The 27,676-nt window shown below is 39.1% G+C and overlaps 1 protein-coding gene across 2 annotated transcripts in view; it reads right to left on the bottom strand.

Moving 5' to 3' along the window:
• The window catches only part of SBF2 (SET binding factor 2), a 527,862-nt gene that overhangs the window by 35,020 nt on the left and 465,166 nt on the right, over window positions 1–27,676 (bottom strand). For both annotated transcript variants that reach the window (XR_004053641.1, XM_010384825.2), the window contains exons 27-30: window positions 20,757–20,953; window positions 17,936–18,076; window positions 5,239–5,423; window positions 909–1,085 (exon numbers count right to left, since the gene is read on the bottom strand). Coding sequence is in view for 1 of the 2 variants with exons in the window: in XM_010384825.2 (XP_010383127.1) it covers window positions 909–1,085; window positions 5,239–5,423; window positions 17,936–18,076; window positions 20,757–20,953 (700 nt within the window). In the remaining variant the exon portion in view is untranslated. The remainder of the gene's footprint in view (window positions 1–908; window positions 1,086–5,238; window positions 5,424–17,935; window positions 18,077–20,756; window positions 20,954–27,676) is intronic.

The following is a 27,676-nucleotide window of genomic DNA, read 5'->3' on the forward strand; positions in this document are numbered from 1 at the left end:
ATGATACATTTATAGCCAAATGTATATGTGGTAGCATTTCTCTTTGGTTTAAGTATCTTGAGAACAGTCACTGCCCTGGATACTGACATCATTCCTTTTTTTTTTTTTGCTTTTTAGTCCAATGTGCTGTGGGAAACAAGAGGCAGGATGCTTGGAGGTAGATAGAGGCAAGGGACTGGGAATTTCTGCAAGGTGATAACAAATAATGGGGGCCAGTCATGGCAGCTCATGCCTGTAATCACAGCACTTTGGGAGGTCGAGATGGGAAGATTACTTGAGGCCAGGAGTTCAAGACCAGCCTGGGCAATATAAGAAATAAAGGAGCTTAAAGACAAGGCCCTTTAATTTCTCAATAAAAGTTCCATTAAGAATATCCCAAAGTTGACTGAACGGAAAGACAGACACTGTGTTTTTTTTCTCTAGCCTTAGGTAGGCTTGGGGGCATCCAGTGTGCCTTTGGTGGGTAGTTTGGGGTGAATCTAAAATCTAGAGACCTGGGATAGGCAGACAAATGAAAGGTGAGAGCTCTTGGAGTCATGCAGAAGTTGTCCTCTGCCCTGGATCCTTACTGTACTGATAACAGAGCAGGACCCCTGTATATACATGCTGATTAAATTTACTACATCAAAAATTTCCATCTAAAAATAATTTTCTCCTTAGTGTCCTATAGACACCAAACTTTGAATTACACAGAGATAAAAACCCAGCGATCAAGACTTCTACTCCCTCACCTCCTATATCAGATGATTTCCTGAAACTGAAAGGCCTTTACTGATGGCACACAATGAAGGAGGAGAATGTTGGCGAGTGGGGGAACCAAGTATTTTTTTTCTCAAATGCAGTTCTGTATATCTACTTGGGCCTCTGTTTCTCTGAGTTATAAAGAAAGAAGCTGCTTCAGACATTACCTGTGGGAGCCACTCAGAATCTCCCAGCGCTTTCAGGAAGGTCACTTCTGAGTCAGTAGGGATGGTGCTTGGGATACAAGCCCTCATCAGCTTCTTAAAACTGGCTTTCACTTGCCGGATTTCATGAAATTCAACAGGAACAAACTCACAATTTAAAGCAAATTCTACCTTGAAGTTCTGTGGATAAAGATTCAGAGAATCAGGCAGATGAAGTGCTATAGGTAAAAGAGTGATGTTTCCAATGGGGCAGTGCATAATGGTAAACAGTTAGTTGGGGCCAAATAGCTGCAGAGGCTGCCAATGGGTCAAGAGAGTCAATCTTGTATGGCAATGTGTCAGTGTTGGTGGGAAGAGCCATTCAGTACAGTCTAGTTGTTTGCCTAGAATGGCAAATCTAGTCCTTACTAGAGGTAGATTACTTAGCCTAAGAATGCTCTCATTCTGAGAACTGGAAGAGACTACTGGTAGACTGGAACTTGATGGAGCTTATAATACCAAATATAAGTCAATTATAAGGCCATGAACCCGGAAGTTTAAAGAGCAACTAATGATACATGGACAGTATGACTACTCCAACAGTGTAAACTAAGTCTTCCCAAGATGTATATGGTAAGGGATAGGTAATACACTGTTGGAGTTCCAGACTGTACATATATTAAAGTTTGTAGATATGCACATATTTGTTTCTTATTATGCAAGTAAAACATATTCATAATAAAAATGAAAAAAGGTAGAGATAAAGATTGAGAAAGAAATAAAAATCACTTTCTTGCTGCCCCAAGACTACCAACATTGTGGTGACTTTTTGTTTGTTTGAGATGGACTCTCAGTCACCCAGGCTGGAGTGCAGTGGCACAATCTCGACTCACTGCAACCTCTGCCTCCTGGGTTCAAGGGATTCTCCTGCCTCAGCCTCCCAAGTAGCTGGGACTATAGTCGTATACTACCACGCCCAGCTAATTTTTGCATTTTTAGTAGAGATGAGCTTTCACCATGTTGGCCAGGATGGTCTTGATCTTTTGACCTTGTGATCCGCCCACCTCGGCCTCCCAAAGTGCTGAGATTACAGGTGTGAGCTACTGCGCCCGGCCCTACTTCTTAAAAGTCAATAATAAAAAATTACATGGCTGGGCATGGTGGCTCATGCCTGTAATCCCAGCAGTTTGGGAGGCCAAGGCAGGCAGATTACCTGAGGTCAGGAGTTCAAGACCAGCCTGGCCAACATGGTGAAACCCCATCTCTACTAAAAATACAAAAAGTAGCCAGGTGTGGTGACGGGCACCTGTAATCCCAGCTACTTGGGAGGCTGAGGCAGGAGAATCACTTGAACCCCGGAGATGGAGGTGGCAGTGAACTGAGATGACACCACTGCACTCCAGCCTGGGCAGTAGAGTGAGACTCCACCTAAAAAAAAAAAAAAAAATTACATAAAAGAACCATGAAAGGCTTTGTTCATTTCTATCTTTGGGATAATATTTTTTCACTTAATATTGTATATGTATCAATCTATATTTATTTGAGTACTTTCTCATTTACATCTTTAATCCATATGGAATTTATTTTGTGTGTGGTATGAGTGTTGCATTTGTAATTAAAGAATGCTATACTGATGGCCTGCTGGTAGATTTCATTTTAATAACCTAGCTGTGAAGATTTAAAAGTCCTCTAACGTTTCATGCCAAAGAATGAATTAATTTTCTCAAAATGTTTCCACTTTCTTTTCATTTTGCCCAAATTACTCTACTGGACCATCTGCTTTTCTAAGAGTAAAACTGCTTTCTGGAGATTGGTTGCACAGCAACGTGAATGTACTTAATAATACTGAGTCATACACTTAGAAATGGTTAAGATGGTAAATCTTGTTATGTGTATTTTATAATTTTTCCTTTGTCTTAATAATTCCATTTTAAGGAAGCTACTCTAAGGAAATAATCTAATAGGAAAAAACCTCTGGGAATGGTATCTCAATAAAAAAAAATAACAAAATAACCTATTTGCTTGGAATTGTGACTGTAATTTTATATACAGAAGATAAAGAAACCTAAACATCCAACAATACGGGTTGAATAGTGACTAAAATAGTTATGGAGACTACTATACGACATGGAAACATGATGTTAAGGCTTCAGATAAAGAACCTAGTGATATACATGAGTTCCTTTCTATTATTTTTAAAAACTTATAATAGACAAAACATAGTTTACTTTTCAGGAAAGGTAGATTCCTATTTCCCAACTATACATAAGCTAGCTATGCCTATCTTAGAAGCCAGGAGTTACTAACCAAAGTACTGAGACACTCCATTAGGTTGGAAGGAATTTGTTCCCAATAATCAAGTATTAAAGTATGTGAATTTACCTAGGTAAAGGTCAAATTCAAGATTATTTTCAGAATAAGTCACTGTAATTTATTGACTTTCCTTTATGCTTCTTTGTTGGGAGAAAAAGGTATGGAATTGTAACTGGATGGCATTGTGCTAGCTAGAATGTGGCACATATCAGACAGATACAGAGCCATATTCTACACACAAAATCGAATAAAAGATAAAATCTGAATGGAATATATAAAATTGCTGACAACTACTGTGCCAGAATGGTGGGATTACATTTTTAAAAATAATAATACTTGGTCGGGCGTAGTGGCTCATGCCTGTAATCCCAGCACTTTGGGAGGCCAAGTGGATCACGAGGTCAAGAGATGGAGACCATCCTGGCCAACACGGTGAAACTCCGTCTCCACTAAAAATACCAAAAAAAAAAAAAAAAAAAAAAAAAAAAAAAAAAAAAAAGCTGGGCGTGGTGGCGCATGCCTGTAGTCCCAGCCACTCGGGAGACCGAGGCAGAAGAATCGCTTGAACCTGGGAGGCGGAGGTTGCAGTGAACTGAGATCATGCTACTGCATTCCAGCCTGGCGACAGAGTGAGACTCCGTCTCAAAAAATTAAAAATATATAATAATGATACTTTATTGAGGAAGGACAGACAGAAAGAAAAAAGAGAGGGAAGGAAAAAGGCATCATCCAACTCTTTCTTCCTCAAATACGTATGATCACACCGCTAATCTGAGAAATCATGTGCAAAGAGAATGGCAGAGGGGAGTATTAAGGAGCTAAACCTCGGAGAGTGAGTGATTCGGATCACGAGTAAGTGTTGTGCTGAGGCATGGAAAGTCTGTGCTCTGGAAAAGACACTGGCACCAGCAACCCTGGATTGCTGTAGAAAAGTGTTCTATTTTCTGGATATAAAATTATTTACTGTATCAGAAGACACATAGGCAGATTTAAAAATTGAGCATTACCCAGCAGTTTTATGCCCTTTACCCTAAAGGCTGGTGACTAAGTGGTTGCAGCAGTCCAGGCAGTGGGAGAAGAGCTAGCAAAGCCACCAGCCTGCTCCAGAAGAAATGACTCAGTTACTGGCATCTTAAGGGCCAAGCATGTGGGATCTTGCTAATGGCACCCTGCTCTGCTCACAGTTTCTGCTCCACGGTTCAGCCAGAGGTCTGTCTAGGTTGTCCAGTGCCAACTGGAGCACTGGACTAAACGTTGAGATTTCTGAGTTAACAGGTAACTTTCATGTCCTATACACCTATTCATGGTAATGAAATTTATTTTGTAATGCGTGACTTGCAAAACATTAAATTCAAGGAATTATCATTGCTTTGGGAGGAAAAGACCATCTTTACAATTTATGGGCCCTCAGCATGGTGAAGTTCTTTAGCACAACAACTTAACAGTAAGAATACAGTTGACTAGCATCTAGTATTTTGAATTTTCTGACATGTCTTAGGACATGTGTCTCTTTCTGTATAGCCTTGAGAAGTTTTAACAAGTGTTACTCAGAAAATCTAGACTTGGCCTTGCCTTTCCTCCATACGTGGCACCACAGTCTTCCTCTCTCCATTCTTCTATCTTTCTATAGCCTTTTTTATCAGTAGGTTTACAATAACAAAACTAACTGTTTTGCCATGGGCAGATTCCTGTGGAAACTGAATCAAGGCTGTTGAAAACACAGCCTGATGAAGCCTTATTTCTTTTTTCGTATGTACACTTCCTGGTATTCCTGATGTTTATGTTGATTTTTTACTGTCATGAATAAATATTTATTTTCGTGGCTAATAAATATGCATATGTATATATGTGTATGTATCTATATAAAAATTAATATATATAAATAAATTCAAAAGGAGAGCTAAATTTTTTGAGATTATTAACTCCAGATTAAGAATCATGCTATAAAAAAAAATTCTAGCAAATCCTGGTTTGTGATACATGTTTTATAAACAGCCCTAGTATATCCACAAAGTTTCTAAGTGAGAAAAAGAAACCTTACCCTTAGTTGCGACTTTTCACCAAATATGTAAAGGGCTGCTTGCCGTTTCAAGAGCTGGTTTTGTAGGTAGGTGCTGTTACTGAAGGAGGCCGAATGGTCCTTGCCTGCCAGCCGGGCGCCAACATCAATGAAGGATGTTGGAGAGCTGATCAAGCGAGTGCTAGAGCGAAGACTTGCCCACACACCTTCACAAAAGCCAAAGTCATGGAGTGAGATAATCTAATGTGGGAATACCACTGACTAAGGAAAAAGGTGCATGCTCTGAAGCTACAATTTTAGAGGTCATAGCAAGTTGATTAATCTAAAAATCATAAGTCATATGGTCATTTGCTACTTCTGTAACATAAGCATTATCCAATACAGCATTTCAAAATCACACAGTCTTAGCCTCAGAACGACCTACCAACCCCCCCAAATCAATCTTATTTTATATTTTGATGTAAATTCAGGATTTAAAAGTAAATACTAAGATCATAAGTAGAAACAGTACATTGACACTGAAAACAAAACAAGCTGGCAGGAGGTACTAGTAAAGTCTAACAAGGCAAATGCTGAGTTAATTTCTCAGGACTTCATGAAAAAAGTAAGGAACATTCTTCTGCTTATTTGGCCAATTTCACATGACATTTAAAGATATAAAATAGAAACTTCATAAGTCTACTAAAATCTGAAGCTGGATTTGGAATTAATATTTGTATATCATGCCAAAATGATGTAATTCTAAACAAGATTATATTTTGGTTTTTTTTTCAGTATCCATGAAGAATGAGAAATTATAAATTTAGTAATGGGCACAGTGCCTCATGCCTGTAACACTAGCACTTTGGAAGGCCAAAGTGGGCAGATCGCTTGAGCCCAGGAGTTTGAAACCAGCCTGTGCAACATGGTGAAACCCCGTCTCTACCAAAACAAAACAAAACAAAACAAAAAACAAACACCTATAGTCCCAGTTACTTGGGAGGCTGAGATGCGAGGATCGCTTGACCCCCGGAGGTGGAGGTTACAGTGAGCCGAGACAGCGCCACTACACTACAGACTGGGCAACAGAATGAGACACTGTCTCTAAAATAAAATAAAATAAAATAAAATAAATGAATAAAATGTACAGTCAGCAGCAGATACCTTTATTTTATTTTTTTTTGAGACAGAGTTTCGCTCTTGTTGCCTAGGCTGGAGTGCAATGGCATGATCTCAGCACATTGCAACCTCCACCTCCTGGGTTCAAGTGATTCTCCTGCCTCAGCCTCCTGAGTAGCTGGGATTATAGGCATGCACCACCATGCCCGGCTAATTTCGTATTTTTAGTAGAGACAGGGTTTCTTTATGTTGGTCAGGCTGGTCTCGAACTCCCAACCTCAGGTGATCTGCCCGCCTCATGCCTCCCAAAGTGCTGGGATTACAGGCGTGAGCCACCGCACCCAGCCAGAAGCACATGTCTTCTAAGGGAAAGGGCAAGCTAAAATGCTAGAAGAGTCTCAGTGAGATAAGTTGACCTTAGTTCTATTAATTAGAAAAATCAAGGATTTCTATATGCAAGTGAGACTATTAAATATCAAACATCCAGACACAAAGGCATATACTAATTCTCAAATTTGACTAGCACTGTATCACCCTCAAATCAAGAGGCCCTCATAAATGCCTGTAGAACTGTGGTGTTTATCTCAGTGATGGGGTCACAGGGATATAGGACTTTCCTACTGCCTCCCTAAAGTGGGCTTTCTTCTTTAGATCTAGAAAGCCTGTTTGAGAAGCTTTAGTCTTTTCCCAGTATTAAATCGAAGTCATGTTTCTAGGTGACCAGAAGTCACCATGATAATGTCACCTCTGCTTCTCTTTCTATTTACAAGCATTTATGGGGTCAGGAGACCAGTTCCCAAGAAAAGTTTTTATTGCTCATTTAAGCTTCACATGCATGAATCTTTGAGACAGAGTTTCACTCTTGTTGCCCAGGCTGGAGCGTAATGGCACGATCTCAGCTCACCACAGCCTCCGCCTCCCGGGTTCAGGTGATTCTCCTGCCTCAGCCTCCCGAGTAGCTGGGATCACAGGCGTGCCCCACCACGCCCGGCTAATTTTTGTATTTTTAGTAGAGATGGGGTTTCACCATCTTGGTCAGGCTGGTCTCGAATTCCTGACCTCAGGTGATCGCCTGCCTCAGCCTCCCAAAGTGCTGGGATTACAGGCGTGAGCCACGGCACCCGGCTGCATGAATCTTTCTATGTAGTTTATGAGTTTTTCTTAGACATTATGGCAATTATTAATTTTTTTGTAAATGGAATCAGAGGAAATTCAGAATGTAGATGAGAATAAAGGATATAATTTTACAAATGCAAAAAAATTACTTGTAACATATGTAGTTTCACATGAAGATGGTTTAAAAGAGTGACATATCAGGACACATAATACAGTACCTTGATTATGGACTCTTCCCTTAGCTGAAGATTTGGGATTTGACTGAGTAAAACATTTATCTCTGTACCCATGCACTGGTAGGTAAGATTAAAGACAGAAAGAGAAATAAAATGTATATAGTAGCAAATGTGAGAGCAGATTGAGTAAGAGAAGAATAGGCTATTTAATTTTTAAAATTAACGGGAAAAATGTAAATATGATAAAAGTAGAAGATTTAGTTAACAAACAAAAAGCTGCAGTCACAAAAAAAAGATGCATTGAGTACCTGTTAAATGAAATTTCAGCACCTGTTTATAAATATTATAAGCACAATGAAATGGACAGCACACAGCAGAAGGTGCCACTAAAAAATTATACCAAATGGAATAAGCTTTTAAAGATTATCATTCAGTCAGAAACAAATTTATATAATAAAATTAAGGAATTTGGGGTGTGTATGTGTAAATGTTAGGAACACACTGGTCCTCATATTAAAGGAGACTAGCGAATGCTGCGTGTTGTACAACACGTTTGTTCTTTGAGCAAGGTCATCACACCAGGAAACAATGAAGCTCTAGCAACCATTTGGAATAACTAAGGGCATATTTTTGCAGTAGAGCATTAAGCATTGCCACGCTATCTTCCTTCTCTTTTCATTGGGAAATTACATTTATTTTCCATCAATACTTATGAGCAGCAAAAATTCATAACCCTGTGACAATACCCAATACCACTAATAATACAGCTTGTGATGACTGAAGTAATGACTTTTCTTAAAATCCCTACTTGCACCAAAATGATAGGCAGTATTAGAGATAATAGTTTTGTAATTTGAGTAATATATTTTTTCCGACAGAAAGAAAGGAGTTTATGATGATGGCACACCAAAAATTGTGAGCAGTTTTAGCACTTTCCAAGCAAACAAATTGCTCAAGTCAATTAGAGGAAATGATTTTATACTTATTCAGTCAGGATTGCAATCTTTAATAGTAGTATTAAGTTATATAATGCAAAATTGTGTAACATATGACATAACAAAAATCATTCGAAGTGAGTTTTCATTCCCACTTCACTCCTTTAGAAGCAGAAAATGAAGGGCACTGATGGCTCTGGTGGCCAAAGGAAGTCAGAAAGTAAGGGCTGCAGAGGTGCTGGCTGATGACAGATAGAGAATGTGACTGCAAGACAGAACAAAGGCTTGGGACGACATGGCCAAGGCACACTGTGTGGCCTCCTCTGTGTTGGCTGACTGCTCTCCTTTCTGCCAAAATTTTGAACTTTCCTATTGAAAATGGGACACTAAGATGATGATAGTGATGCTTGAGTAGTTCCTGATTCTGAGATACAGCTTCCTTACCACATCACACTTTCTTATGCTAGTCTTATTGCCTGGAATGATTTCTCCCATTTCCTTACCCGACACATTCCTACATAACCCTTAAGATCCAGGTACAATGTTAGTACCTCTTCAAGGCATTCCTGACTGCTCCCAAGCTGGGGAGCTCTATTTGAACTTTGATCACATTGCATCATGATTATCTGCATATTCTTTCACTCTACAAGATTGTGTGTGTGAAAGAAAAATAAAAACTCAGGACTCCAGTTCACTATGCCAAAAGGAAAAAATGTGGCTGAAAGCTGAGACATACAAGAAGCTGCTTTTCCTTTTGTTCCTAAACAAACAGCTACAGTTAAAAGGTTAAATTTATCCACAGATAGCTACTGGTATGTTCACTTTATCTTATAGACAAATACATAATTGACCATTCCCCTACCTGCTCCTTTTTTCTTGTAACATGTGGATTACTACACCCTCCCTCTTTCTCATTTAAGTATTAAAGCCCTCAAAACCATTGCTGGAGAAAGGCACAGACCTGTCTCCAGGGCGAGTCCTTAACCTTGGCAAAATAAACTTCTGAATTTATTGAGACCTGTCTCAGGTACTTTTTAGTTTACATGTGCTAGTGAGGGCAAGCACCCAATCATGTTTATTCTTGTATCCATGCTGAGAGCCTGAAATACAGGCACTCAAAGAATTTGTTGATTATTTACTTTGTGCAAACCAATACATTGTGAGCTGTTGTGATTCACTATTACATCTTCAACCCAATTATTTTCACTGAAAGAGTGAAAAGAGGGGTATTAAACAAAAAATAGTAAGGACTCCCCCAAACAGGACTCATCAATGAAAAACTGCAAAGTTTTGGCCAATTAGTAGAAAATCAGCAATGATAAAATGGCCAGTACTGATATGGGGCCAGCAGGGGGCTTTGAGAATTCTAATCCCATCTGGAAGTCATTTTAACCAAAGGAATTAGACTAGTGCATTGGTTGTTGGTGGTGAGGTCTACTTAGATTTCCTGAATGATTTCTAGATGTCCTGGGCACTTAACACCAGCAAAGGGTCTCAGGCAGTGTTTTTCCAAACTGCAGGATCCTCCTTAGTGGCTTGGGAAGTCACTCTAATAGGTCAAATCAGTATTTTTTTCAAAATTAAACATTAAAGTTGAAAATACTAATGAGCACTGCATGTGGTACAGATGAATATTGTTTCACAAAACTTTTGTTTTAGTGTATATATCATACATTTTGCATGTGCCTTAGTGTATATATTATACATTTTGCATGTGCCTTACTACCTGAATTGTGATATAAAATGAATGGGTAGGTATACATATAAATATAAAATACATTTCTTACTGTGAGTCATGATCAAACAAGTTTGAAAGTCACTGGCTAGACCTAGGGCATATGCCTTCTATCTCTTGCCTTAGATCAGTAAGGCTCAAAGCAATTTAAATGCAAATGTCAACTTTCTTCCCATTTCAGCAGAGTATTAGGCAATGGCAATGATAACAGTAACTATAATAATAATAATGACAACTAACATTTATTAAAATACTACTATGGGCTAGTTACTAAGTTAAATGTTTTACATATATTATTTCATTTATTCCTCATAACTACCTTAAAAATCTGTATTATTTATTACCTTAATTTTAAAGATGAAGACACTGAGAATTAAGAGGTTTCCTAAATTGTTTAATCATACAGTAAGTAGTGGGACTATGGTTTGAATTAGAATGTAACTAAACTCTTAATGTACTGTTTCCTGAGGAACCATGTGACCTTGGAACCAATCAGTAGGAACTGGCTAAGGGGACTGCTTCAGGGAAGATAAGACACAGTTCATTTTCCCCATAGGAATGCATTACTGTTCAAAGAACCAGTGTTTCCTAAGCACTGGTGTTATTTCCTCTACTCTGTTCTGATGAAAGGGGAAAAGGAAAAGAGATGCTAAGGTCACATGTGGTGCCTTATTTATCATTTTGATCTTATAACTGGCCCAGTGCATGAGACACAAGATATATTCAGTAAATATATCTGCACTGATACGATGCAATACTGAACTAATTCTAGTCCCAGTTCTACTGATACTTGCTGTGTGGCCTTGGCCAAGTCACTTAATCTCCCTGGGCCTCTTTAAATACCTATCCTGGAGTTTATTTCAAGGATAAAATGGAGAAAAACTTAAAATGTAAAGGATGAAGAATTAAAAAGCTGCCTCCAAGTGGCTACTTCTCAAATATACCCAGCTATTATATTTCGGTATTTGAGAGACAGTACTGATTTTCTCAAGGCATTTTTCTACTCAACAAAGAAATTTATCGAAGTTGTAAATATAGGAGCTTCCCCCATTGGGCTTAAATGTTATTTTAATTTTAAATGAAAAACAATGTGATCTATTCACTTCTTTCTTTTAAAGTGATTCTTGTGTAAAAAAGGATACATCCCTTGTATTAGGAACTCACCAACATGCATGCTGAATGCAAAGTGATCATCCTGACTGAAAAAGAGGTGAAGGTCAATTTTAACTCTGGCTCATCAGACCAGGAGAGACACACAGTGGAAACAAGAAAAGTAGGCCAGGCGCGGTGGCTCACGCCTGTAATCCCAGCACTTTGGGAGGCCGAGGTGGGCGGATCACAAGGTCAGGAGATCGAGACCACCCTGGCTAAAACGGTGAACCCCGACTCTACTAAAAATACAAAAAATTAGCCGGGCGTGGTGGCAGGCACCTGTAGTCCCAGCTACTCGGGAGGCTGAAGCAGGAGAATGGCGGGAACCCGGGAGGCGGAGCTTGCAGTGAGAGAGATCGCGCCACTGCTCTCCAGCCTGGGTGACAGAGCGAGACTCTGTCTCAAAAAAAAAAAAAAAAACACATAAGAAAAGTAGGAACTAGGACTGTATGAAAATGAAAATGAAAGGAATGAAAAAAATTGTGAAAATAGGGGAGCAAAAAGAAAAAGGCTAGGAAGAACTAGGGGTTAGGGTAAAAAAAAATAATAGAAGAAGAATTAGATGACAGGAGGCTCCTCCCACAGTGGTACCTAACTCTGGAAGAATGAAGAGACTCTGTACTTTGAGTTGATACAAGGAAATGAATTCCTTGCAGGGCATGGGCATGTCTAACCTAGTCTTGCCCTGCCAGTCTAAATGTGTGTCTGCCTGGCATGTTCACATAATAGAGAATCTTCTGAGATCCTTAACTTGCCTGCCCCAGTTCATTCTTCCTACTTTGAGAAGGAATGACATTATCAGAAGACACACAGAAACAGTTCTAGAGATCACAGAGAATGTTCAAGGTGTCAGGAAACAGCAGTATCTCTTTGTCCAGTTTATCACTGGGACTTTAGGAGGTTTTGGAGGCTTTGGGAGTGAAGAGTTAAGAGATGGAGTAAAAAAATGAGATTTGCGTTTCTGGATTTTAGCCTAAGATACCAGAATGACAGGCACCTGGTTAGGAGTACAAAACTGTCATAAGGAAACAAGCCAAATTCACAGTAATTTTCAGCAGAAAGTATTTGAGAAGGGTGTCAGAAATAATAATTACAGCCTCAGATATGCACATAGTGATCGTAAGTTAAATAGGAGATTTTAATCTGAAAAGGTAAATACAGCCTTTTGGGTGCCTTTAGGATTAACAAAGAATGGAGTCATAAGAATATAACCACTACTGGGAATTCCCTTGTATAAAAGAAGCCAAGAGCTGGGGGCCAGTGTTAAAAAAGAATATAATGTAGTTGAAAAAGATTGTTAAGGCCAGGTGGGGTGGCTCACGCCTGTAATCCCCGCATTTTGGGAGGCCGAGGTGGGCGAATCACAATGTCAGGAGATCGAGATCATCCTGGCCAACATGGTGAAACCCCATCTCCACTAAAAATACAAAAATTAGTTGGGCATGGTGGCATGTGACTGAAATCCCAACTACTCGGAGCTGAGACAGGAGAATTGCTTGAACCAGGGTGTCTGAGGTCGCAGTGAGCCAAGATCAAGATCGCACCACTGCACTCTAGCCCGGTGACAGAGTGAGACTCCATCTCAAAGAAAAAAAGAAAAAGGTTGTTGAAAATCCGTGAATCTTCGGTACCAACATAAAAGTAGAGACAATTGTGTAGCACAATTTATATTATAGGCCACCTGGCCAAATACTGGGATTGATAACATGGTGATGTGTACAATGGCAAAATACAAGATCAGATTGTGGGTGGGAGGGCTTCAATTAACCAGACATCTGCTGAAAGCTGCATTCTCTAAAAGTTGAGTGGAAAAATTACTGACTTGCCTTGCTGACAATATAAACTTTCATATGGTAAATAAAGCAGTAAGGGGAAATGCAATCTCAAACCAAATTCTGACAAGAGTGCTTAGCAACTGAAATACCAGGACCCTAAGGAGAAAAATCACTATACCATCTCAGTGAATTTGAATTTAGTTCAAATTCACTGAGAAAGAAATGATGAGAAGAACAAAGTTTGCATCTTAAACTTTAAAATAGTAGTACTCTAAAAATCCAGAAAAATGAAATATATGGCTGTAATGGGTTGAAATGTGTCCCCCTCCCAAAATTTATATTAAGTCCTAACCCCCAGTGCTTCAGAATATATATAATTAGTTAAGATGAGGTCATAGTAGAGTAGAATGGGCCCCTAATTCAATATGACTGGTGTACTTATAAAAGGAGAAATTTGGAGCCAGACACAGAGGGCGAATGCCATGTGAAGAGGAGGGCAGAGATTTAGGTAATGCTTCCAAAGCCAAGCAATGCCAAAGATGGCCAGCAAACCTCCAGAAGCTAGGAGAAAGGCATGGAACAGATTCCTCCTCACAGCCCTCAGAAGGAACTAACCCCCTTGATACCCTGATCTTGGACTTCCAGCTTCCAGAACTGTGAGACAATAGTTGCTTAAGCCACCCAATTTGTAGCACTTTGTTATGGCAGCCCTAGGAAACTAATACAACGACTTCAAGGCCTGACACAGTAATTGGAAAGATGACTCAAGAAGGTTGAAAGCTCTTAGGAAATCTTGCAATGACAGAAAGTTCTGACGAGGCAGGAAAAGAAAGTATCCAAAAAACCAGTATGACCACTAGGAGATGTGTATGGTTTTCAAAAGGGAAAAAGTGAATTTTGTAAAGTAGAATCTTTATGTTGATTCTGAACCAAATTCCAGGAATGGATTATCAATGGACTATTTATAATTACTTTTAAAAAAAGCACTGATTCCTATAATAAGTCACAGCAAAGTAACTATAAAACCCTTGGTAGGGCCGGGCGCGGTGGCTCAAGCCTGTAATCCCAGCACTTTGGGAGGCCGAGACGGGCGGATCACAAGGTCAGGAGATCGAGACCATCCTGGCTAACACCGTGAAACCCCGTCTCTACTAAAAAAATACAAAAAAACTAGCCGGGCGAGATGGCGGGCGCCTGTAGTCCCAGCTACTCGGGAGGCTGAGGCAGGAGAATGGCGTGAACCTAGGGAGGCGGAGCTTGCAGTGAGCTGAGATCCGGCCACTGCACTCCAGCCCGGGTGACAGAGCGAGACTCCGTCTCAAAAAAAAAAAGAAAAAAAAGAAAAAAAAAAACCCTTGGTGATGCAGTTAATTATTTGAAAGATTGGCAAGTAGTGGATTAAAATGACTGACAGAGATTTAGAAATATGGGCCTGGTGAGTTTTAGTGGGAAGACTCATAACCAGTATAGATGAACAGATTGATCTTTTTCTTCAGAGAGGTTTATGTTATTTTGCTGTAGGTCTTTGTCTTTAGCTCTGGCTTGTTCAACATTTTTTTAAACAAAGAATCACATGAGAACAATCATCAAATGTATGGAAGACAAAAGGCTTGCAAAACAGCAAATGTACTGCTAGACAGAATCGGGGTCCAAAGGTCTAAAATACCAGTCCACATCCCAAAACATGAAATTTCCTAGTTATAATACTGCTAGTGGGTCCAAAAAGCAACCATCAAGGCCAGTATGTTTTTAAGAACAATAGCACATATGAAGCAGAAAGGGACTTCAAATGATATTAATCTCCACATGGGTTAACCTAGTGATGGAGCCGAATGCAGTTTCAGGCTGTGAGAACACCTAGAGTGCTGGGTTCAACTCTGTGGAGTGTTCAGAGTGATAAGGATGGTGAACGCACTACAACCATTTGAACTGGGGATATTCAGAGTTAACTAAAGGCAGGAAAAGGAAGTATCCAAAGGGCCAATATTGGGGATGTGTATGGTTTTCAAAAGGGAAAAAAGTGAATTTTTTAAAGAGTGATTTTTGTAGAAAGCAAGCCTGACAAGAGTTTTTCCTGAAGGGTTTTAGGTGTGGGAGATTACACTTACTTTCTAACCTCAGAGGATTGAGCTAGGGCCAATAAGTCAAAGTGGTGGTCAATATGAGAAAGCAACACATAGAGTTGCTCCCAAATGTAAGGGATTATTTTGGGGGAAGAAATGAGTTTCCCATTACTGATGATGTTCAAGCAGAAACAAGATTACTTCCTTAGTGTGTACATACGTGTGTGTGTAATTTTTTTGAGATGGAATTTTGCTCTTGTTGTCCAGGCTGGAGTGATCTTGGCTCTCGTTTTGCTCTTGTTGCCCAGCAATGTTGCGATCTCGGCTCACTGCAACCTCTGCCTCCCTGGTTCAAGTGAGTCTCCTGCCTCAGCCTCCTCAGTAGCTGGGACTACAGGCATGCACCACCACGCCTGGCTAATTTTAGTATTTTTAGTAGAGACAGGGTTTCACCATGTTGGCCAGGCTGGTCTGGAATTCCTGACCTCAGGTGATCTGCTTGCCTCAGCCTCCCAAAGTGCTGGGATTATAGGCGTGAGCCACCGCGCCCGGCCTACTTAGTATCTTTTTAAGGCTGTTCATCATTATATGGGGATGAGAGGAAAAGTCTAAGATTCTGTGACTCCATTGTGAGACAGTGGGACTTCACAGTTGAGATATCTGGGGCCAGGTGCTTTCCCATGCCTGTAATCCCAGCACTTTGGGAAGCCCAGGTGGGAGGACTGCTTCAGGCCAGGAGTTCAAGGCCAGCCTGGGCAACACAGTAAGACTCTGTCCCAAAAAATATTTTAAAAATTGAGCTGGGAGTGGTGGCACACACCTGTAGTCTTAGTTCCTTGGGAGCTTGAGGCAGAAGGATTACTCAAGCCCAGGAGTTGGAGGCTGCAGTTAGTTAGCTATGATAGTTCTACTGCACTCCAGCCTGGGCAACAAAGTAAGACCCTGTCTTAAAAAAAAAAAAAAAAATTCTGGTCTGGAATTTCCTCTGCAGAGTGAAAGAATCTCACATAAACTTCCAGAGAACAAAGTGGATGACCTTATGGAGCTTAAAAGAACGAATACTTAGCCTTTCTCGATTTCCTCATGCCAGCAGCTACCTGGATATCACAATGTCTTATTCTCCAAAGCAGTATTTCAGAGGACAAGAGCAAAAAATAACAGGACTTGGAGTTCCTTGGATCGGGAATCACTTCTCCTTAACTATCTATACTTCTGTGATGGATTGGTCTTTCTGCCCTGCAAATCTGGAGTATCATGGAGTACTCCCAGGGCTGACTCGTCATTTAGACATGCTCCCCTTACCTCCTAATGCTCCCAAACTTATCAATATACATGACATCAGCAATTATTATACTTCTTGTCCCACGAGGCTAAGTTCATCTGTCATCATGCTAGTAATAAATTTGACCATTCATTCAGAAGAGGGTAATTAAGAACAATTTGAACCATAATTAGTTGATTTAAAATATCAACTATCTAGAAAAATGCTTTCTGCTTTTAAGCTTGCATCAGTGCTCAGTTATAAAATCAATCTTACTAACCTCCTCGAGCAAAGCTATTGGATGGGTTTACATCCAAATGTCCTGGCACTACCTGCTTAAGCACAGTGGACATTCTTGAAGTCCTCCTTTCAGTCCCTAAAGTCAGCCAAAAAGAAAAACAAAAACCATGTTGTTTGGGTTAACATTACTCAAATGACAAAAAGTTATCTTCATGTGTAGCATGTTTAATTGCTGCCAAACATTGTACTTTTAAGTACCCAAAGCTTTATTAGAGATAACAAGGCAATGTTATTATTAATCAGAGATAACACACATATGCAAGATTATAGAGTTAGGTTTGGCAAGTGCAATCACAGAATTTAATGATAAATGGGGCAAGGCATGCATGGTGTTACTTTACAAGAAAAGCCACTTTCTGCTTATGTTGAGCTAATTCAAATAGCTGATTAAGCCAAAGAGACCAACTTCTCAAGTCACATGCTCCTGTGTCTAACACATTAGGGTTACCTCTACATGAACCCTTTGGGGTTCCATCACATGATAACTGAAACAGAATATTAGTACAAGTCTTAATGGCTTCATCCAAAACTCGTGAAAACAAACTGTACTGAAAATCATAAAGATTGCAGATATTTTGGGAATTTCAAACTTACAAATGATGATTTTAATAAACACACATTTAACAAACATGTTCCACTTACATATTCCATGTCATAATAATATTTTAAAGCCTATGAAAGATAAATATGGGAATAAAGGGTGACTTTATTTATATTCCCCACTTCCTCTCCAATTACTCTTTTGAAAAGGAAAAAACTGAGCTGGGTGGCTCACACCTGTAATCCCAGTACTTTGGGAGGTTGAGGCGGGAAGACTGCTTGAGCCCAGGAGTTAGAGACCAGACTGGGCAACATAGTGAGACCCCATCTCTAAAAAATAAAACAAAGAAAAAACTGAATCTCTAAAGTTAGTTACTATTTACTAGACATTAATAGTAGTAGATTTTTAAGTAAAAGGAGTTAAACTTATAATCCTTCCGGGTAAAACTTTTAAGAAGTCTTGGTGAAGGAATAGTACAAATAACAAACAACAGTACAAATAACCCTGGGAACAGAACTGACCTTTCATTAGAAGCTGTCAAGAAGAAAAGGATTATCAAGTCTTACCTGGAGATAGAGCAAAGGCTGGTCTGACAGTAAGAGTGCTGTTGCCTCTGAGTTTCTGATGGACAGAAACAGCATTCAGTAAGGCTTGCAAGTATTTCTCTTGTTCTATGCTACTGGAAGATTCTAAAGAGGAGGTAGGAGCTATAAAAGGAAAATATATTGAATAAAATAAACTGTCTCTGTATTAACAAAACAAGTTATCTATCTATCTATCTATCTATGCTTATTTTTCTCTATATAGTCTACAAGTTACCACACCCAAATATAGAAACCAGCCCTACTTAGATTGCCAGTATATTAAATGGCTAATCCTCCATTGTAATGCTGGTTTTACCATACCTACTTCTTGATTGCCTCATTATCCTTCCAGAAAGAGCCCAGGTCTGGAAAACCAGCACAGGGCTATCCTTCCAAGCATAGATTGGGCTTGAAAGCACAGGGCATAGCTTCTCATTATCCAAGCAACTTAAAATGAAGATTTACAAACAACAACTCCTTGATGATATCCCCCAACCATCCTTACCAGGTTATTGTTTGGGAGTGGGTTCCTTTGACATGCCAGAATGGGTAGAGTTAAGAACTTTCCAATATCAGTAATTTTATTTCAATAATTTGCCACATAGTCCCACCAGGGGACATGAACCTATAAGGATTTATAGAGGGAAGAGTGGAAGAACATGGGGAGAAGACAGGAGCACCTACTGCCAATCCCTGGTCCGTCTAAACGAGGAGCAAAAAGTATACACAATTGTGAGAGCAATTCTGGGTTGATGGGCATATGAGCCTGGTTTGGGTGAAACAAAACAGAATCACTGAAATCGGCCCAGACATTTTAAAAGAGGAATAGGGGATGGACTCACTACAAGGACAACAGATACTCATAAATTCTCTTACAACCTGAATAGAAAATAAATAATTAGCATTATTATATTTTATCAACTTTAATATGTCATCAATTCTAAGATTCACTGTTATTTGATTGTCTAAGAATAAACATTGCTTATCAATAAAAAACACTGCCATTTAAATTATGACACTATTCTTTCTGATCACATCAACTGTAAGATGCATTGCAATTTCAAAGATATTAGTTGTCAGCAGGGTGCGGTGGCTCACATCTGTAATCCCAGCACTTTGGGAGGCCGAGGCGGGCAGATCACCTGAGGTCAGGAGTTCGATACCAGCCTGACAAACATGGTGAAACCCTGTCTCTACTAAAAATATAAAAATTAGCCAGGCGTAGTGGTGGGCGCCTGTAATTCCAGCTACTTGGGAGGCTGAGGTGGGAGAATCGCTTTAACCTGGGAGGCGGAGGTTGCAGTGAGCCAAGATTGTGCCATCGCACTCTAGCTTTGGCGACAGAGCGAGACTCTGTCTGAAAACAAAAACAAAACAAACAACAAAACAAAACAAACAAAAAAAGATATTAGTTGTGAGTAAAGGTGTGACTTGAATATGAAATACAGTAAGTTTAAATTAAATTAAAAAAAATCAGCAACCAGTGGAATAAGTTTCAATTGTTTTCCAACTAAAAGCTTAGCGATTCACTTATCGGTGCTCCTAACATCATTCACTCATTTTACATAACTTATATACGCTTGTGTTCTATTTTATTATTATTTTATTTCATTTTTTTGAGACAGGGTCTCATTCTTTCAGGCTGGAGTGCAGTGGTACAACTGTGGCTCACTATAGCCTTTACCTCATGGGCTCAAACGATTCTCCCACCTCGGCCTCTGGAATAGCTGGGACTCAGGTGCATGCCACTATGCCTGGCTAATTTTTGTACTTTTTTGTAGATATGGGGTTTTGCCATGTTGCCCAGGCTGGTCTTGAACTCCTGGGCGCAAGCAATCCTCCCACCTTGGCCTTCCAAGTAGCTGGGACTACAGGCATGAGCCATCACACCTGGCCCCTTCTTATGTTCTAATATACCCACCAGGTGGCTTGGGAGCACACAGTGTTTCACAGGAGAAACAGTAAAAAGTCAGTTGCCTTCCATTACACCAATAGTGAGACTCCAAGGCAGGTGGAAGGCTGCCCTCAGTCAACCTAATGATCAAAACATTGGCTGACTTTCAAAAAGCACATGGTTGTACCTGATGAATCAGATTCTGAGTTTACTTCATTTCCAAAGGTGGAAGAATGCAGCCATCCCTAAATTGGATCTGATATCTTAGTGGCCCACTGTTTCATTTTTTTTGAGTATCTATTATGAGGCAGAAGCTATGAGAAAGGTCAGCAAAACACAGCTCCTGACTTCAAGACCTCAGACATGGTACTCACAAGTATCCTCAGAATACAGGGCAGCTGTACATATTATTTCGCTAGCTTCCTAAAAACCTCTTTGCTTGAAAGCCCCTGAAGCAGCATTTGCAGTCATTAGTTTGTGCATATGACTTGTAAGTATGAGGATGGATATCTCATATCATATGGCACAGAATCTCATCTTGCCTCTGAAGTTGTTAAATGTATTTGGATGCTTCCCAGAAGAAAAAAGATTGGTATAACCTAGTTTCCATCTGTGGATACTCTGGTTTGCTGGAATGAAAATTGCCTAGGACCAAAGACTTTATTATATTAATTTCTATTAAAATCCAAGTACAGACCAGACATATTAAGATGTCAAATTCAATGTGGAGCCTCACACTACCTAGTATAGTTCTTGTTTAAGCTGTACATGTTGTATGTAGCAAAATGGAAAAGTTCGTGTGTGAGACAAGACTTGATGAAAAGGTTCCATTCCCAGATTTTACTTCCTTTATTTTTAGTAATACCCTTATGTGAACGGGTGGTAATTGTGTTATAGACAGATGCTTACCGGCCTGAGGGGAGTTTTGAGATTTGAAAAGACCAACGACTCCCTTCCCATGGAATCCTCCAGATCGGAGGAGCAGAGTACCACTTCTTGAGTTCTTCCAACACACAACAGGCAGGCGATTGTGTCGATAGCAGCGAGCTACTCTCGGTAAACTACTGTCCTGTACAGCTTGAGGTACAACTAAAAGGCCAGGATAGCTTCAGAGACATAGAAGGGAGAAAATAATGATTGGGGGAAGGAGCAGAGGGGAAGAGAAGGGGAAAGAAATGAGAGAAGAGGGAGAGAGAGAATATAAGAAATTGAATATTAATATAATAGTAATTTTCTAAGATTCAGAAACATATTAGTTGAAGGGTAAGATATATTTCTTTTCTTTTTTAATTTAATTTTTTTTTTTTGTAGAGACAGGGTCTCACTTTGTTGTCCAGGCTGGTCTCAAATTTTTGGGCTCAAGCAATCCTCCTTCCTCAGCCTCCCAAAGTGCTGGGATTATGGGCATGAGCCACTGTGCCTGGTCAACATATTTCAAATATGGAACTTAGTTTCAACTCCTGAATTCTTCAGGGATTGAGAAGAAAATCCCTAGATGGTGAAAATAGCTAACTCATCCACTGATCTGTAGTCTTTTTTGGAAAAAGCCCCTTTCACTGATATTGCAGACTTCTGCTGAATAAGTTTAGAAAATAAAAATATTATGTAGAATTCTTTAAAACGCCTCTGTTGAACTTGCCTTATACATTACTTTTCCACAACTTCAAATAAAGATTGTAAGATTACCGGATTAATGTCAACCTCATGAGAATGACAAGTCAAACTGTCAACAATTCACAGATCACTGAGATGACATCAGAGAATAGAGCATGCCAATATTAGACTGCCTGAGATGGTGAAAGGCTAAAAACCAAAACCAAATTATTTTTGGCATGAGAACAATATGTTCAAATGTCAAATGAGTTTAAATAGTTAATAACACTACATGTTGATACTTACTTCAAAATATTAGCTTATAAAGTTACAGGATATGATGCTGGGAAAATAACATTTAAGAATACATACAGATTAATAAACGCAAGAAGATAGGCAGGTTTCAGAGTCATTTCCTTTTTTAGTTTACTTAGAAATACTACACTAAACAGATTTTATATTTATAACCTCCTAACCACTAAGGCTATATCTTTTTATTGGTGATTTTTTTTTTTTTTTTTTTTTTTTTTTTAGATGTAGTCTTGCTCTGTCACCCAGGCTGGAGTGCACTGGCGCAATCTCGGCTCACTGCAAGCTCCACCTCCCGGGTTCGCCATTCTCCTGCCTCAGCCTCCCGAATAGCTGGGACTACAGGCACCTGCAACCACACCCGGCTAATTTTTTTTATTTTTAGTACAGACGGGGTTTCACCGTGTTGACCAGGATGGTCTCGATCTCCTGACCTCATGATCAGCCCCCCCCAGCCTCCCAAAGTGCTGGGATTACAAGCATGAGCCACCACGCCCGGCTGGTGATTTTTAAATTTTGGTAAAATATACCTAACATAAAATTTACCATGCTATCCTTTTTTTGAGACGGAATTTCACTCTGTCGCCCAGGCTGGAGTGCAATGGCACGATTTCGGCTCACTGCAACCTCTGCCTCCAGGGTTCAAGTAATTCTCCTGCCTCAGCCTCCCGAGTAGCTGGGATTACAGGCATGTGCCACCATGCCTGGCTAATTTTGTATTTTCAGCAGAGACGTTTCTCCATGTTGGTCAGGCTGGTCTTGAACTCCCAACCTCAGGTGATCCACATGCCTCGGCCTCCCAAAGTGCTGGGATTACAGGCGTGAGCCACTGCGTCCGGCCCATGGTATCCTTATTTATTTTATTTTTTATTTATTTTTTTGAGACAGAGTTTCGCTCTTTATGCCTAGGCTGGAGTGCAGTGGTGTGATCTCGGCTCACTGCAACCTCCGCCTCCCGGGTTCAGGCAATTCTCCTGCCTCAGCCTTCCGAGTAGCCGGGATTACAGATATGTGCCACCAAACCCGGCTAATTTTGTATTTTTGGTAGAGATGGGGTTTCTCCATGTTGGTCAGGCTGGTCTCGGACTCCCGACCTTAGATGCTCCGCCCACCTTGGCCTCCCGAAGTGCTGGGATTCATGCTATCCTTTTTTATGTGTACAAACCAGTGGCATTTAGTACATTCCCAATGTTGTGCAACTACCACCACTATCCATTTCCAGAACTTCTTATCCCTTATCTTGATAAGAACCAGTGCTGAGAGGAGGGAGAGGAAATCAGTTTATGGTCACATAAATCATAACCTTCAACTACTTTACTGAATGCCAAATTAACTTTCCATACTTCTTAACCAATGATACCTTATAAGCATTCGGAAAGCCTAGGGCTTTGGTGCTCTAGGAAGTTGTGACCTGAATTTTTCTAATACCACAAACTGATGAAAAGACCAAGCTACAGACATAGTCACTCATGAAGACTGAAAAGGCAGTTCCATGATTAGGACCCTCTATCTCCACCTGAATATCAGTTTTTCCCAACTTGTTTCAAGATACAGTGTGTATTAGATAAGGAAGTAATGTTTAATGGCTCCAGGAGCTACTTCAATAACTGGTAAAGAAGGAGCACACTCCTTCACTCCCTGCCCCCTGTAGTGGGCCATCTCCTTGCACTGTGAATGAACACTACACACAGACCATGTTCTGTTACATACAAGATCTATGACTCTTTCCTGCTTCCTGACACGGGCTTGCATGACAGCTGGATAGCCCCTAGTGCTGGGGCAAATAGTGTGAAGCCTAAAGACCAATAGAAGCTACTCTCAGTACCAGTCTCATTTCATAATGAAATATATCAATTTCCCATCCTAACCCACTACTCAGAGCCTTCAGCTCTGGGCTCTACAGTTAACTCTTAAGAGGTAGACTAGGCTTCAGAAGCTGTTGTGGAAACTTTTTAATTCAAGCATAATTCACATACAAATGCTCAAAATCTAGGTGATATCACTACCACCTAGGTCAAGAAATGGACCACTACAAGCATCCAAGATCTAGTATTTCCTCCCAGTCACTATTTCTTCCTCCTTCTTAACGATTACCACTATCCTGCCTGGCACGGTGGCTTACACCTGTAATCCCAGCACTTGGGAGGCTGAGCTGGGAGGATTGCTTGAGCCTAGGAGTTCGAGACCAGCCTGGGCAACATAGTGAGACCTCTTCTCTACAAAAATTAATAAAATAAAAAGAAAATTAGCCAGATTTGGTGGCATGTGCCTAGTCCCAGCTACTTAGAAGGCTGAAATGGAAGGATCGCCTGAGCCAGGGAGGTTGAGGCGGCAGTGAATTGGAATCGCATCACTGCGCTCCAGCCTGGGAGACAGAGCAAGACCATGTCTCAAAAAAAAAAAAAAAAAAAAAGATTACTACTATCCTGAATGCTAACAATGTGGATGAGTTTCGCTTCTTTTTGAATTCTAGATAAAGGGAATTAACAGAGTTTATTCTTTCATGTTTGGCTTCTTTTGCTCAATATTATGTTTATGAGATCCATGCGTGTTATTGTACTCACGTGTAGTTTGTTCATTTTCATTACTGTATAGTATTTCACTGTGTGAGTATAATACCATTTATTTACTCTCTTGTTGATTTTGAGTAGTTTCTAGTTTTTTTAATTATTAAGAATGTTGCCATGAACATTCTCGTAGATGTCTTTTGGGAGCACATATGTATTTCTGTTAGAAATTCTACTCCACCTAAGAGGAGAATTTCTAGGTAATAGGTTATGAATATGTTCAGTAGATGTTTAAATGTTTAGATAGCATTAGACAACTTTCCAAATTTTCAAATTTCCAATTTACAGTCCTTTTTACTCTCTTGATGATATCTCCTGATATACAGAAGTTCTACACTTATTAATTTTTTACTTTATAGATAATGTTTTTCCCATCCCAAGAAATCTTTCCCTATACTTCAAGGTCATGAAGACATTCTCTTATCTTCTAGAAGCTTTATTGTTTTAAGTTTGTTTTAACCTTAATAACAAACCTATTGTTTTAACCTTTTACATATAGATCTATATGTCAATGGGAATTAACTTTTGTAAATGGTATAAGGTAGAGGTCAAGATTAGTTTTTCCCAGCATCCTTTATTGAAAAAAACATTTTCTATCCACTGCTCTTGTTATTTTTATCTTAAATCAAGTATCCACATATGTTGGGGTATTTCTGTTTAATATATTCCCTATTTTGCTCCACTGGTCAATTTGTTCATTCTTGTGTCAATCCTATACTGTCTTAATTACTGTAGCTTTATAAAAAGTCTTGACATCCTATAGTATTATTCTGTAATACTTGGCTACTCTTTGTCTTCTCCATTTTTATGTAACTCTTAGAATTTACTTTTTCAGTTTCCATTAACATTTTGCTGAGATTGGGACTCTGTTGATTCTATAGAACAATTTCAGGAAAATTCAGTTTTAGAATATTGAATATTCTAATCTAAGAACCTGAAATGTCTACTTATTTAGCTCTTCAATGATCTTCAATATTGTTTTAAATATTCCATGTAGAGGTCTTGCACAGGTTATTAGATTCATCCCTCAGTAATGTTTTCTAGTGCTACTGTAAATAGTGGGAATAGTACCAAAACAGCACCACTTTTTGAAAATTTCATTTTGTAATAATGTTTTCAGTATATATACGACTAATTATTGTAAATGACTTTGTACTAGTGACCTTATCAGTGACCCTGTACTAAGTCCACTTAATAATTTTAAAAGTTTATGGGTAGATTCCTTCAGATTTTCTACATGTGCATTTTGGTTATCTGTGAGTAATGGCAGTTTTATTTCTTTCTTTTCAATCTTTATACCTTTTATTACTTTTCTAGTCTCTCTGCACTACCTAAGACCTCTAGTACAACACTGAACAGAAATGGTGATAATGGGCATCCTTGTCCGGATTTCAGAGAAAAAGCTTTTAATATTTTATTTATTTTTAAGATAAGTAATTTCCTTGCAGGATTTTTAAGACAGAAGATTAAGGAGCTACCCACTGTTCCACTGCAGACGCCTCTGAGGCCTTCGGGGCGCTACTCATGGGGAGCTCATTCTTACTCTATTTTGCTGAGAGCTTTTTTCTAAAAGTCATAAATGTGACAAAAAATACAGAATTTACATACATAAATTCACATAAATAAAACTCATAAGTGTACTTTGCATTTCCAAAATGCTTTTCTTTATATAATAAACTTTTTAATTCTGTTAATGTGGTAAATTACACTGACTGATTTTCAGATGTCAAACCAGTACTCTATTCCTATAATAAACTCCATTTGGTCTTAATGAATTACTGTGTGTAAAATAAACCTTTTGTCATTATGAACCATCCTTTCTTATTGCTTTTAAAGTCTACTTTGATATTCATATAGTGACAACAACTTTTTTTAAAGTTAGTTTTGTGTGGTGTATTTTTTCTATCCTTTTACTTTCTACCTTTTTACATACTTGTATACTAGATTTGTCCTTTAAAAGCAGCAGAAAGTTTTTTTTTTTTTTTTTTTTTTGAGACAGAGTGTTGCTCTGTCACCAGGCTGGAGTGCAGTGGCGTGATCTCGGCTCACTGTAACCTCCGCCTCCAGGGTTCAAGTGATTCTCCTGCCTCAGCCTCCCAAGTAGCTGGGACTACAGGTGTGCACCACCATGCCCAGCTAATTTTTGTATTTTTAGTAGATACATGTTGGCCAGGATGGTCTCCATCTCTTGACCTTGTGATCCACCCGTCTTGGCCTCCCAAAGTGCTGGGATCACAGGCATGAGCCACTGCGCCCACTTTTTTTTTTTTTTTTTTAAAGCAAACCCTGATCTCTTTCTTTGAATTGGAACATTTAGTCAATTAATAATTAATGCAATTATGGATATATTTGAATTTAAATCTACCATCTTAGTACTTGTTATTTATTCCATTTGTTCTATGTCCCCTTTTTTTTCCTTTCTTGCCTTCTTTTGGATTATTTTTTATTCCATTTCCTTCCTGCTAAAACTTAATGGATATATATTACTTTTTACCACCATAAATGCTTTATAAACAGTGTTCTAATAAGTCATCTACTAAAATTTTATTTTACTTCTGACAGATTGGAATGATAAATGAGTCTGTTTTCTCAATGGCTGGCATAATTTTGATAGCAAACTTTCCAAACAGCAGGACATCACACCCCAACAACATGACTTATCTTCAGAGAACATTTAGTTAGAATGACAGAGAAGTCCAGAAAAATTACTGCATACTCAGAGTCCCAATTTTTCAGAACTTCATTCAAAATGTTTATTTGGCCACAATCTCAAAACTATATTCCCAACTTGTTTCTCAAGTTTCATATTAATATTTGTAAACTTAAATTGTCATTTAAAATGACATATCTATCTTTAAGAGCAACAGGGTTGAAACCAACAGTAACATTAAGACAACTTTCTAAAATATGTACAAAGCTTACAATTTACAAAGTGCTTTCAGAGCTGTTTAAGCAGGAATTTATAAATGCAAAGAAAACAACTAACCTAGAGATGAAAATGACTAAACTTGTGAATGGTGAAAACGTAATTTTAGAAAATATATATTTACATATAGTAAAGCATGGAATAAGGCTCAAAATATTTGAATAACAGTGAGAGATGACAAGAACAGGAAAAAGAAAATGTCTCTTTATTTACATCCTTTAAGTAATATTCCCTTGAAAACATTCCAGTTAGACGGCATAAGAAACCCTTGCCTACACCTGGGTCAGCAAATTATAGCCTGTGGGCCACAAATGGCCATGCCCACTCATTTCCTTACTCTCTGTGGCTGCTTTTGCGGCACAGCTGAATAGCCGCAACAAGAGACTCTATGGCTCATAAACTGAAAATATTTACCAACTGACCCTTTATAGAAA

This window comes from Rhinopithecus roxellana, chromosome 15 (genome assembly GCF_007565055.1).
Source record: "Rhinopithecus roxellana isolate Shanxi Qingling chromosome 15, ASM756505v1, whole genome shotgun sequence".
NCBI classification, from domain to species: Eukaryota; Metazoa; Chordata; class Mammalia; order Primates; family Cercopithecidae; genus Rhinopithecus; species Rhinopithecus roxellana.